Source organism: Gekko japonicus, unplaced genomic scaffold (assembly GCF_001447785.1).
Source record: "Gekko japonicus isolate JY-2015 unplaced genomic scaffold, Gekko_japonicus_V1.1 scaffold3722, whole genome shotgun sequence".
NCBI classification, from domain to species: Eukaryota; Metazoa; Chordata; class Lepidosauria; order Squamata; family Gekkonidae; genus Gekko; species Gekko japonicus.
This window is the reverse complement of record NW_015171612.1, coordinates 67696-81778: the sequence shown is the minus strand read 5'-3', so window position 1 is coordinate 81778 and position 14083 is coordinate 67696. Positions and strand designations below refer to the sequence as shown.

The 14083-nt window shown below is 49.6% G+C and overlaps 1 protein-coding gene across 1 annotated transcript in view; it reads left to right on the top strand.

Moving 5' to 3' along the window:
- ABCA3 (ATP binding cassette subfamily A member 3) overlaps positions 1-14083 on the top strand; it is a 92969-nt gene that overhangs the window by 36365 nt on the left and 42521 nt on the right. Inside the window, exons 9-13 of the mRNA XM_015419928.1 lie at positions 1437-1618; positions 3535-3681; positions 5829-5958; positions 7601-7755; positions 9116-9271. Of these exons, the coding sequence (XP_015275414.1) occupies positions 1437-1618; positions 3535-3681; positions 5829-5958; positions 7601-7755; positions 9116-9271 (770 nt within the window). The remainder of the gene's footprint in view (positions 1-1436; positions 1619-3534; positions 3682-5828; positions 5959-7600; positions 7756-9115; positions 9272-14083) is intronic.

Here is a 14083-nt window from a genome sequence, read left to right as displayed (position 1 = left end):
TTCGGGGGGGGGGGGCGGTTTCTCCTGCTAGGAGGGACAGGGCTCCTAGCTCCCTTTCTCAGCCTGAGGCCCTGACTCTGTTTCCTCCATTACCCAGAGCCTGGTTACCACGTGGCTCCCCGGGAGAAATAGCCACGTGCATACAGGCTGCTTTCCTCCTGACCCGGGGTCTCCTCTTGCACTAGCATGTCCAAGACAGTGGGGGATCTTGATGGTACCAAAGCTGAGAACCAGCCTCCAAAGTCCAAAAAGATTTATTGAAAAGGAAATATTTACAAGCATCCTTACGCACAGCACTAGATCAGCAAACAGATCTCAAAGGAAAATTGGTCGTAAACGCAATCCCCTTTCCCTGTTCTAGAAATACCCTAACTAATGTTCAAATAGGGCAGGCACTAAAGATCTTTAAAAAGTTACAAGGTTCCTGTCTGCGTCCCATTACCCAGGAGGCCGCATGGTCAAAAAAAGATGGCTGCCTGCTCGCAGACCAGAGCTCAGCATCCTCCTCACCCAGACATCTCAAAGAAAAAGAGACCAACTTTCTCTAGCAAGGAAGTTTTATTCATCTCTGTCTCCACCCACTTTACATCACTCCCTCCACCCCCTTGACCCGGTCCGCCCAGGTTGCAGGTGCATCTTGGGAGCCCTCCTGGAAGGCATCCTGGGAAATCTCCAGGAATCGCCTGGAGACTTCCTAGCACCAAATTCCTTAGTTGGTTTTCCTACCAGGGCCATTAACATATGTATAGATGTACTCTAGCAGGCTTCCTGCCACTTCCCAGAGAGAGAAACAAAACCCACACTTGCCAAACAAAACAAAAATCTTCACCCAATGGCAAGGGACCCCAACAGAAGCAGAAAGATAAATCTCCCAGGGGAGGGAATTCCAAAATTGTTGTGACAGCCAGCAGAGTCCGAGGCTAAAGTATTGGACTTTCACTGAATTTTGTCCAAAGTATTCTGGGAGTTGTTGTTGTTCAGACGCACAGTCGAGTCTGACTCTTCGCGACCCCATGGACCAGGTCACGCCAGGCCTTCCTGTCTTCCGCCATCCTCTGAAGTTTGCTCAATTTCATGTTCGTTGCATCTATGACACTGTCTAACCATCTCATCCTTTGCCGTCCCCGTCTTCTTTGACCTTCAATCTTTCCCAGCATCAGGGTCTTCTCCAGTGAGTGCTCCCTTCTCATTTGGTGGGTTCAAATCCCTGTTATTGCTAGGGAGGTTTGCTGGGTGACCTTGGGCCCATCACTCGCTCAGCCTAGCCTGCCTCACAGGATTGTTGTTATGAGGATAGGGTGGAGGAGAGGAGAATGATGTGAAAAAGTGCTTTGGGTTTCTGCTGTGTGGGCAGAAAGATTGGTTATAACAAAAAATAATAATAATACAGTACAAATACTCATTGGGGTAAAGCTGTCTTTCTCCTGGTGTTCCAGGCACAGGTATTCAGTGGAGGGATCTGATGAAGCCGGTCAGCGTGGACGATAATTTTACCATGGCTCATGTACTGGGGATGCTGCTTCTGGACTCGGTGCTGTACGGACTGGTGGCCTGGTACGTGGAGGCCGTCTTCCCTGGAGAGTATGGCATTCCCCAGCCCTGGTACTTCTTCGTAATGGTGAGTCTGGCTCTCCCCACCAGACCAGTGCGCTGCTTGGCGTGTGTATCCAGAGAGAATGGCGGCAGAGGGCTGCATACCACGATTGGTCAAAAGGCTGGCAGAAGCTCAGGTGTTGGCATTCGGAGCAGAAGTCATGAGATTCTCCGGTTTCAACCGGATTTTAAAAAATAGACATTTCTGTTCCTTATGCTTGTGATGGGTTTGCCAACATCCAGGTGGTTATGGGAAAATATATGACACTGTGTATAATAGATGTATGCTTAAGGTCGATCTATTTTGTGCTTTTTATTTTTCTTTCCTTAATTTTGCTATACTATTCTATAGATTATTGGACTAGTGATTGTGAAACTGACAAGGTGCCATTTGAATGTTTGAACATAGTGTAAGCCTGCACTTTGATGTATTATTTTGGTGAACCTATGCTTGGTAAAACTTGACCGCCAGTTAAGAAAAGAAAAAGAAAAATCACAAACTAGATCTGCCTTAAGCATGCATCTGTTACACACGATGTCATATGTGTCCCTGCCAGTTTGGTGTGGTGGTTAAGTGCGCGGACTCTAATCTGGGAGAACCGGGTTTGATTAGGAAAAGAAAAAGAAAAATCACAAACTAGATCTGCCTTCAGCATGCATCTGTTACAGGTATAAATCCAATCTCTTCTTCTTCTTCCCAACCCTCGGGACCCTCAGTTTTTGTACAACAACCTCCAGGGGGTGGCTGGAGAGCTCCAGGCGACAGAAATCAGTTCCTCTGGAGAAAAAGGCCACTTCGGAAGGTGGACGCTATGGCATTATACCCCATTGAAGCCCCTCCCCTGCCCAAAACCTCCGCCCCCAAAATCTTCTAGTATTTCCCAACCCAGTGTCAGCTATGCTGCCATGAATGTTGGGGAGGTTGGTCTGTGTCTGGTTAATTGCTATTGCTTTCCTTTCAGGTTAATTGCTACTGCATTCCTTTCTGTGCTGTCTCTGCTGTGCGCCGAAACGCTTATCTATACAGATGTGCAGGAGGGTGTTGTAGTGTCTGGGATTTCCCTAGGTGCCGTGGGAGAGTGTTCATTCTCAGCTTCAGCTACCTAACAGTCTCTAAGCCTTATCCCGCACGCGGGAGGGTGCCTGATTGGCCAGTGCTTGGGGGGGGGGTGTGCGTACCAGTACCCTATATCCTATTATGCCCATGGGGCCACCGCCATTCTTAACAGTGCCTGTGTTACTGCATATGTAGCTCTGTAAGAAAAGTATTATTGTTCCTGGATGCGTGTACTTTGTTGTTGGCTGTGGGTTCTGACACCCAGAGCTGGCAGCCCTAGGTTGTGAAGATGTGGTTGAAAGCACATAGGCCATTGTCTGCTGCACTTCTGGGAATCTTGAAAGTAGCTGAATTAGGTGTGTTGGGTGGAGATCTCAGTGCCCTTTGACTATGCAAATTATGCAAACGGTAAGAAAAAGGCAGACTAATTTGCACATATTCAGAGAAATGTTGTCTAGGTTCTGGGAGATTCCAGGCTCAAACCCCCCACTCGGCCATGGATGCTTGCAGGGTGACCTTGGGCCAGTCACACATTCTTCACCTAACCTGCCTCACAGGGTGGTTGTGGGGATGAAATGGAGGAGTGGAGAACGACGTGAGCCGCTTTGGGTCCCCATTGGGGAGAAAGGCGGGGTGTAAATGAAGTAAGTAAAACAAGCAAAAACAGAGTGTCGTTAGTTTCCAGGGGTCATTTCGTAGAAAAAGAGGTGCAAGAGCTCATTAGCACAACTCATTAGCATAACTTATTTGCATATGCCACACCCCCTGACATCACCAGACGTGTGTCAGAAGGCAACACCCACCGCTTGTGAGCATGAATGAAATCTTTTGCAAATGACAAAGCGCTGTAGAAAGAAGGTCACTTTTTGTGTTGTCGTCTGCAGCCTTCGTATTGGTGCGGCAGCCCCCAGACAGTCGTGGGGAAGGAGAAGGAAGACGAGGAGGACCCTGAGAAGGCCCTGAAGAGCCAGTACATAGAAGAGGAGCCATCGGACCTGGTGTCGGGGATCAAAATTAAACACCTCTCCAAGGTGGGCTCGTAGAACCATAGGATTGGGAAGCGATGTAGGGCCCCTCTAGTCCGACCCCCTGCTCCGTGCAGGATCGGCCCACAGCGTCCCTGACAAGTGTTCATCCAGAGCAAAGTTCGAGTCCAGGGGCACCTTTATGAGCAACAAAGTTTTATTCAAGGCAGGGGTCATTTCGTAGAGAAAGAGGTGCAGGAGCTCATTAGCGTAACTCATTAGGGTAACTCATTTGCATATGCCACACCCCGTGACATCACCGGAAGTGTGTCAGAAGGCAACACCCACCGCTCAGGCTCCACTGGACTGTTTTGGATTGCTAGCTATTTGTGGGGGGGGACGTGCAGATCTGCCCTCGCAGAGGAGGGTGAGCTTGTACCTGAATAAGACTCGGTCTTAAAGGTGCCACTGGACTGTTTTGGACCGGGGGGCCGGGGTGGAGCTCTGCAACTTACCTGGCTGCTTCTTGCTCTGACTGGGGGCTGCTGGGAGCAGGGGGTGGGGTTTGTTGCACGTGCCCGCCCCCTGGGCTCTTTACTGCCGGAGCTCCGCTCCTGTGCGCTCCTGCAGGAAATGACCCCTGATTCAAGCTATGAGCTTTCATGGGCAAGGCCCCCTTCCTCAGATCATCCAGTGGCTGCGTGAAGACTGCCAGTGGAGGGGGAGCTCGCATAGAATCACAGAAGTCTCCAGGCTGCTCTCCTCTGTGTGGAGACGGTGGCCAGAGTCGCTCTGTTGGGAGTGAGCATCCCAGTCTCAGCCTTGAGAATTTCTGGGAATTTCAAACTGTGTTTTTGGGAAACGAGGGGTTCCTTAGAAGCTTATCCGCCAGCCTCTCTCAGCGAGAAGCTCCGTAATGCCAGGGGAACTTCCTTCACATAGGTTGTCCACCTTCCTCCACAGTGCTGAGGGACATTTCTTGAGCACTGTTCCCTCTAGGGCTCTTTTTGTAGAAAAAGCCCAGCAGGAACTCATTAGCATAATAGGCCACACCCAACAGCAGAAATCTATTAGCATATTAGGCCACACCCCATGCTACCAGAAGTGTGCTCATCCAGCCACACCCACCTTTTGCTTCTTATTCTGTTTACCTCGTTTGTTGTCAAAACCCAGGGCCTTTTTTTGTAGCAGGAACTCCTTTGCATGTTAGGCCACACACCCCTAATGTAGCCAATCCTAATGAGTTCCTGCTGTTGGGTGTGGCCTGTTATGCTAATGAGTTCCTGCTGGGCGTGGTCAACTTGGGAGCCAGCCGAAACTCCGTTCCTGTGCGTTCCTGCCCAAAAATAGCCCTGGTTCCCTCTAAGCTGAGTTAGTGTGAGCTAGCTCACAGTTTTTTAGCCTCCAGCTCACACATTTTTGTCTTAGCTCAGGAAGGATGGCTCCAGAGCAAACTAATTTATGCCGCAGCCAAATCGCTCGCTCACAACTTTATTGCCAGGAGCTCACAAAGTAGAATTTTTGCTCACAAGACCCCACAGCTTAGAGGGAGCATTGTTGAGGCCTTGTCACGGAGGCAGGAAATGGCAAACCGCCTCTGAACACCTCTCGCCTTGAAAACCCTACAAGGTCACCCTAAGTCAAGCTTCCTCGGGAGGGGGTGGGCGGGCTCCTTTGGAGGTTTTCAGACAGAGGCTAGATGGCCATCGGACAGCAATGCGGATTCTGCGGACTTGGGCAGATCGTGAGAGGGAGGGCAGGAAGGGTGGCCTCAGTGCTTAGTTCTCGTGGCCCTTTCTTACATGCCCGGGGAAATGCTGAATGCCACTTTGGGGTCAGGAAGCAATTTTTCTCCAGGCCAGTTTGGCCAGGGTTCCTGGAGGTTATTTTTTATCATCTTCTGGACATAGAACAGTGGTCACTGGAGGTGTGTGTGTGTGGGGGGGGTATTTGTAAATTTTCTGCATCGTGCAGGGGGCTGAACTAGATGACCCCGGAGGTCCCTTCCAGATCGATGATTCTGCGATTCTGTGATTCTATGACTTGACGGCACTTTCCATTGCCACTAGATGGACCGGTAGCCTGAGCTGGCAGGGAGCAGTGGTCATGTTTGGTGTGGACTCTGTTTCTCTATAGAACCTGTGAATCCCAAAGCGGCTGTAAAGAAAGAGAAGATGAACACACGAGTATCCTTCTCTCTTGGTTGTCTGCAGGTGTTCAAGGTGGGGAACAAAAGCAGAGAGGCAGTTCGGGACCTGACCATTAATATGTACGAAGGGCAGATCACGGTTCTTCTGGGGCACAACGGTGCTGGGAAAACGACGACTTTGTCCATGCTGACAGGTGATACTTTACAAGCGATAGACACCCTGGTGTGAATCAGCCCTTGCTGTGAGCAAAATCTGTAGTTTAGTTTTAAAAGAAGTAGAAGATAAGAGATTGGATTTATACCCACCCTTCACTACCTGAAGGAGTCTCAGAGCGGCTTACAAACTCCTTTCCCTTCCCCTCCCCACAACAGACACCCTGTGAGGAAGGTGGGGCTGAGAGAGCTCTCTTGAGAACTGCCCTTGAGAGAACAGCTCGGAAAGAACTTATGACTGACCCAAGGTCACACCAGCAGCTGCATGTGGAGGAGTGGGGAATCAAACCTAGTTCTCCCAGATTAGAGTCCATGCTCTTGCTGGGCAAGATAATTTTAGAGTGGCATGATGTGATTATCGCAGTGTAGTACTGGCTGCTGATACGTTTATAGCCCTTGGGATAGATTCAGATGGGTAGTCGTGTTGATCTGAATTAATAGAACAAAGTTGGAGTCCAGTGGCTCCTTTAAGTCCAACAAGGTTTAATTCCGGGTATAAGCACGCACGGAGGGGCCACAGTGGATCAGAGGTTTAAGACACTGAGTTGCAGACCAGAAGGTTGGTAACTTGGCAGTTTGAGACCCTCATGTCATGTGACGGAGTGAGCTCTCATCTCTGGCTCCAGCTCCTGCCAACCTAGCAGTTCAAAAGCAAGAAATTGCAAGTAGATAAATAGGTACGACTTCGGTGGGAAGGTAACAGCGCTCCGTGCGCCTCGGTGTTTAGCCATACTGGCCACATGACCACGGAGAAGTCTTCAGACAGCGCTGGCTCTTCGGCTTGGAAATGGAGATGAGCACCACAACCCTAGAGTCAGATTTTACTGGCTTTCGAGCAAGGGAAACCCTTACCTTTACCTTATAAGCATGCACACGAAAGCTTATACCCAGAGTTAAACTTTGTTGGTCTTAAAGGTGCCACTGGCCTCAAACTTTATTCTAGCACTTGGGATAGCATGTGAAACCATCAAGACTCTGGGTTTTGTCTGTGCATTTCCCAGCCTCAAAAGTCCCAATGGCTGCCAAGTATCCACTCAAGAAGGAGCCGTAGCCATTCCTGGCTCTCTTCTGCCTCTTGACCTTCTGTGGTGGTGGGGGGGGTTGTTTGATCAGCTGGAGGTTATTTAGCCAGCGTGGGACGGTTCAAAGTGTCAGGCCGGGATCTGGGAGACCCAGGTTCGAATCCCCGCTTGTGTCACGGAAGCTCACTGGGCAGCCTTGGGCCACTCATATTCTCTTCGCCTAACCTACCTCACAGGGTTGTTGTCAGGGTAAAACGGAGGAGAGAACGATGTCAGGCACTTTGGGTCCCCAGTCCAGTGTTCCCTCTAAGCCGAGTTCGTGTGAGCTAGCTCACCGTTTTTCAGCCTCCGGCTCACACATTTCTGTCTCGGCTCAGGAAGGGCGGGGCTCCGGAGCAAACTAATTGATGCAGCGGCCAAATCGCCGGCTCCCAACTTTAATGCCCGTCGCTCACAGAGTAGGATTTTTGCTCACAAGACTCCACAGCTTAGAGGGAGCATGGGTCCCCACTGGGGAGAAAGGAAGGGTATGAGTGAATTAAATAAATTTATCACTCACATGAAGCCTGTTTCTTCCCCCCCCCCCCACTTCGCTCCCCAGGACTGTATCCTCCGACAAGCGGCCAAGCCTACATCAACGGCTATGAGATCTCCCAGGACATGGTTCTGATCCGGAAGAGCCTCGGCCTTTGCCCACAGCACGATGTCCTCTTTGACCACATGACCGTGGAAGAGCACCTTTTCTTTTACTCTGGGGTAATCTTGGATCAAGGCCTGCAGTGTTGCTTTGCTTCAATCCGTCTGTGACACTCCTTGCTCTGCTGGAACTCCTTTGCATATTAGGCCACACACCCCCTAATGTAGCCAATCCTCCAAAAGCTTACAGAGCTCTTCTTACAGGAGCTACTGTAAGCTCTTGGAGGACTGGCTACATTAGGGGTGTGTCACTTAATATGCAAAGGAGTACAGCTAGGGATGAGCTTGAACCGGTTCACAAGCCGTTTCACTGTTCGGTTTGGCTTCTGCCGGTCAGCTGTTAAGTTTAAATGGCTGCAAGCCATTAAACCCCGCTTTGAAACGGGGGAAGCGAAATGGCTGGGTTAAATGGCTGCCAGCCATTTTGCTTCCTCCGGCCATTTAATCCTTCCTGGGCAAACCCCCCCCCCCTTTCTCCCAGCCACAGAGAAAGCGGGATCTGAACTGGCCAGTTTGGTTTGGGACATTTTTTACTTGGTTCAGGGTTTGATTTGGGGGCCACACCAAACCTAACTTGAGCTGCGGTGGCTCAGGTGGTTAAGACGCTGAACTGCAGGCTGTGGAAGGTCGGTAGTTCAGCAGTCCGAGACCCGAGTGTGCCGCATGACGGAGTGAGTTCCCGTCTCTAGTTCCAGCTCCTGCCAACCTTGCAGTTCGAAAGCAAGAAATTGCAAGTAGATAAATAGGTACCACTTCGGTGGGAAGGGAACAGCGTTCCGTGCGCCTTGGGGTTTAGTCATGCCGGCCACATGACCACGGAAACGTCTTCCGACAGCGCTGGCTCTTCGGCTTTGAAACGGAGATGAGCACCGCAACCCTAGAGTCGGACTCGGCTGGCTTTCAAGCAAGGGAACCTTTACCTTTACCTCTTTTACCAAACCTAACTGAAATTTTTAGGTTTGTGCCCATCCCTAATAACAGCAGCAGGACTTAACTCTGCAGCAGACATCCTACATATAGGAGTGCTGAGGAGTTCCTTCTATGCACGGTGCCGATAATTTTCTAAGAGTTGAACTCTACATAGAGTCAAAGGGGAGAGAACTTATCTCTCGTTTCAGGAAGCTGCAGGCGTGTTATTCTCTTTAGGGTGTTCCGTTTTTCCTTACCTTGTCATGAAACCTCATCTGGGATTCCTTTTGGCGGTTAGAGTGCTGGATTAGTCTTGCGAGTTTGAGTCTCTCCACTCAGCCATTGGATGGCCTGCGGGCAGTCACTCGCTCTCTCTGGCTGATCTACTTCACAGGGCTGTTGTGAGGGCAAAATGGAGGCACGAACAAAAGCGTTCATGCTCCTCGGAGGATGGCTGGGATAAAAATACAAAACCTTGGGCTCATTTTTTTTTCTTGTCGGTCTGCCTCAGCTGAAAGGTTTCCCAGTGGAGAAGTGCCCGGAGGAGATCAACCGGATCCTGTGCATCCTCAACCTGGAAGAGAGGTGCAGGTCTCTGTCAAAGGCGCTCTCTGGGGGGATGAAGCGTAAGCTGTCCATCGGCATTGCCCTCATTGGGGACTCCAAGGCAAGTCCGGGGGGGGGGGGTCTATTTTTATCTGGTTGCGGGTGGTGCTCATAGCCTGCTCTTCCTTTTAAACTGGGAATTTTCAGACCCTGGGGTTCCTTGGAAAGTTAGCAGGGATTTCTCAACGAGAAGATCAATAATAGCCAGCAAGTTTCTTTGAACGGCAACCTACCGATCCCCCCACCCCCCGTGTGCTGCTGCTTCCACACTGAGAGGATTCTTTGTATAGCTCTCGTTGCATTTGCAGTAGCGACGGAGCATCCACACAGTGATTTTCCCCCAATGCTTTCCTTTCCTCAGCAGCCCAAGGGCACCATTTCTTCCCCCTTCCCCAAAGTTTTTTTTAAAGGAATTGCTAGATTACTATAACGTTGGGATTATCCGCTGCAACAATATCTCCAGCTTTCCCAACAATTCCCAGCCTTCACTTTAAAAATCAGATGCTCTCTAGGCCTTACCATTGTGGTGTTATAAGGGGAAATATGCAGCCTGCACCGGCAATGTCTACCTGCAGGGGGTGCTTTTCTGTTTGTACCTCAGTTCAGCAGTCCGAGACCCGAGTGCGCTGCATGACGGAGTGAGCTCCCGTCTCTAGTTCCAGCTCCTGCCAACCTAGCAGTTCGAAAGCAAGAAATTGCAAGTAGATAAATAGGGACCACTTCGGTGGGAAGGTAACAGCGTTCCGTGCGCCTTGGTGTTTAGTCATGCCAGCCACATGACCACGGAAACGTCTTCGGACAGTGCTGGCTCTTCGGCTTTGAAACGGAGATGAGCACCGCAACCCTAGAGTCGGACTCGACTGGCTTTCGAGGAAGGGAACCTTTACCATTACCTTTTACAGTTCACTCCACTGGGCCTTTGTGAGCTGAGCGTGCGCTCTAGATCATGCCCCAGAATCCTCAAGTGCTCTGTAACAACTGTAACAATGAGGAAAGTCGAAAATATGGGGGGGGGGGGAAATCTACTGATTTTAAGAGGTCCGAGTGGTTGACACGGGACTTCCAACACTGATCAGGTTTACACCAGATTACCTTGAACAATGGTACCTTTCAGCGTCCCCCAGCCCTTTTGTCTGGAGACTGCATAAGTTGTCTGATAGATCCCAGTGGGTGGGCTGCTAGCCAAATCCCAGGGGAGTCCTCATTGTGTTGCCTGAGCCTCAGTTCTTCATCGGTAAAATGGGAATAATCATGACTACCTTCCAGGGTGTTCAATAAAGGAATCAGTTCTCTTGGTGGTATCTTGTCCACATACGAAGCAGTCAAACCATCTAGCCTGGTATCTCGACTGGTATCAGCATCCAGTGTCTCCTCAAAACAACGTTTGCTACTTCAGGACGAAGTCTGAGTCCAGTGGCACCTTTAAGACCAACAGAATTTAATTCTGGGTATAAGCTTTCATGTGCACGGACACTTCTTCAGATACATTGAAACATGAAACATGGTAACTGAAGTCATTGAGAATATGGAACACTTTCCCTGTGAAGAAAGGCTAAGAGGTTAGGGCTCTTTAGCTTGGAGAAACGACGACTGAGGGGTGACATGATAGAGGTTTACAAAACTATGCATGGGACAGGGAAAGTAGAGAAAGAAGTACTTTTCTCCCTTTCTCACAATGCAAGAACTCCTGGGCACTCAATGAAATTAAGGAGCAGTAGGTTAACAGCGTTCCGTGCGCCTTGGTGTTTAGTCATGCCAGCCACATGACCACGGAAATGTCTTCGGACAGCGCTGGCTCTTCGGCTTTGAAACGGAGATGAGCACTGCAACCCTAGAGTCGGATTCGACTGGCTTTCGAGCAAGGGAACCTTTACCTTTACCTTTAGGTTAAGAACAGGTAAAGGGAAGTACTTCTTCACCCAAAGAGTCATTAGCACATGGAATTCACTGCTGCAGGAAGTGGTGGCAGCAACAAGCATAGACAGCTTCAAGAGGGGATTAGATAAACATATGGAGCAGAGGTCCATCAATGGCTATTAGCTGTAAGGTATAGATGAAATACTCTGTCTGGGGCAGTGATGCTCTGTATTCTTGCTGCTTGGGGGGCAACAGTGGGAGGGCTTCTGGAGTTCTGGCCCCACTGGCGGACCTCCTGATGGCTCCTGGTTTTTGTGTGCTGTGTGACACAGAGTGTTAGACTGGATGGGCCATTGGCCTGATCCAACACTGGCTTCTCTTATGTTCTTATGAAAGTCTTAAAGGTGCCTCTGGACTCAAAACTTTGTTCTGTTGCTTCAGACCAACATGGCTACCCACCTGAATCTACCTGCTGTCTCAGATCCTTTTATTTATTCATTACATTTTCCAACCCACACCCTTCCTCCAAGGAGTCCGGAGTGGCATCCATGGCTCTCCCTCTCCCCTTTTATCTCCGCCATAGTGCTGAGAGGCAGGGACTGGCCCGTCGTGTCACCCAGTGAGTCAGGTGGCAAGCAGAGCGTCAAATGCAGGGATCCCCATAGCCACCGCACCACACTAAATTGCGTGCCATCTAGTCACAACGGACTCTTGGCAGCCCCAGGACCCATGGGGGTTTTCAAGGCGAGAGATGTTCAGGGGTGGTTTGCCACTGCCTGCCTCTGCATAGCAACCCCCGTTCTTCCTTGGTGGTCTCCCATCCAACTACAGACCACAGCTGAACCTGCTTAGCTTACAGGCTCTGATGAGGCTGGGCTGAGCTATCGGGCTGCCACACGAGAGGCACCAATCAATATAACAGTTAGCAGACACAGAGGGGTAGCAGTATGGCAATCGTATTACATAACAGAAATACTGCAACAGTGCAGCCAATATAAATACAAATGATTGTATGAACACTGCAGAATAATCACTCCATGATGTTTAATCTTATTCTTTTTTCAATCTAGACGTCATGAGAAGAACATACAAGGCGTCGTGAAGAAGGACGAACTTCCCCGGAGTAACCGTTTCGTTTCGATATTTCTTTCTCATACAAATATCAGTTCTGCTTCCACTTATTCATTCACCTTCCAAAAGGATATCTCTAATTCACAGCAACTTCGGAATAACTTATAACCGGCACATAGCCTACGTATCAAATCGGCTGATCTTTTTCATATTTGTATGAAAAAGAAATATCGAAACGAAACGGTTACTCCGGGGAGGTTCGTCCTTCTTCACGACGTCTTGTATGTTCTTCTCCTGACGTCTAGATTGAAAAAAGAATAAGATTAAACATCATGGAGTGATTATTCTGCGGTGTTCATACAATCATTTGTATTTATATTGGTTGCACTGTTGCAGTATTTCTGTATGTAACACGAGAGGCACCAGCAGCTAAACTAGCAGTCCGCCACGAAAGGGATGCCACGAGAGGCAAGGCCCATCACAGAATCTCAGGGAATGAGGGCCTACAGAGCTGTCGTCGGGACTTGAGAGCCAGTTTGGTGTAACAGTGAGGAGCACGGGCTCTAATCTGAGAGAACCGGGTTTGATTCTCCACTCCTCCACAGGCAGCCAGCTGGGTTACCTTGGGCAAGCCACAGTTCTCTCGGAGCTGTTCTCTCAAGAGCAGTCCTCGAAAGAGCTCTCTCAGCCCCACCTACCTCATAGGGCAGGGATGGCGAACCTTTTAGAGACCGCGTGCCCAAACCGCGACCCCAAACCCACTTATTTATCGCAAAGCGCCAACACGGCAACTTAACCTGAATACTGAGGTTTTACTTTAGAAGAAACAACTCATACATTAACTTAAGATGATCCAAACAAAGTAAGGAAAGCAACCCCAAATGCTTTCATTTACTTAAAATTATTTGGCAGAGAATTCGACACTTTAACGATGGTCTGGGCCTGGCTGGGGCGATGGCACGCGTGCCCACAGAGAGGGCTCTGAGTCCCACCTCTGGCACCCGTGCCATAGGTTCGCCACCACTGTCATAGGGTGTCTGTTGTGGGGAGAGGAAGGGAAAGGAGATTGTAAACCACTCTGAGACTCCCGAGTGAAGGGCGGGGCATAAATCCAACCTCCTCCTCCTCCTTCGGCAGAAACTCTGTTTAACAGGATGCCTTTCAACCTGCGCGGCCAATCAGCAGCACTGCTGGGCACAAGCCTCACTTAGCCATGCCCACGTTCTATAAAAGCACGTGGCAAGTGCCAGTGGTGGTGCTGGCGAGCACCATGGTCCCCATTGGCAGGGCCCTTTCTGTAGCAGGAGCTCCTTTGCATATTAGGCGGCACACCCCCTAATGTAGCCAATCCTCCGAGAGCTTACAGAGCTCTTCTTACAGGGGCTACTGTAAGCTCTTGCAGGATTGGCTACATTAGGGGGCATGTCGTCTAATATGCAAAGGAGCTCCTGCTACAAAAAAAGCCCTGCCCATTGGCACCCCTTCGGGGAGCCCTGGACTAAACCCTGGGGGAACGCTTCTCCCCGGAGAGCACAGGCTCTGCGGCTGAGCTGTGGTCCCTCCCCAAATACAAATCTCTGTGCAGAAGGGCACGTTCCTCATATCAGTTGCAAAAGGTGCATTAAAATCACCCCTTTTCTGGGAATCAGCGGAGGATCGGGCCAACTCACAACACACCACCACCCCACTTTTTTTTAAAAAAAAACATTTTATTATCGGGATATATCAACATGTCCAATATTATTACATTCCAGCATTAACATTGTACCTCTTTTCCTTTACCCCCTCCCTCCCCTTTCTTCTCCCACCCCCACCAAATCTCCTTTCTTATTTTCCTCTTCCTCTAATACAAAACTTAATAAGTAACAATTCCTTTAACTAGCTTAATCCTATATCCACTTCATAGGTAACATTTTCTTTAACTATAATCAACTTCCACTCAACT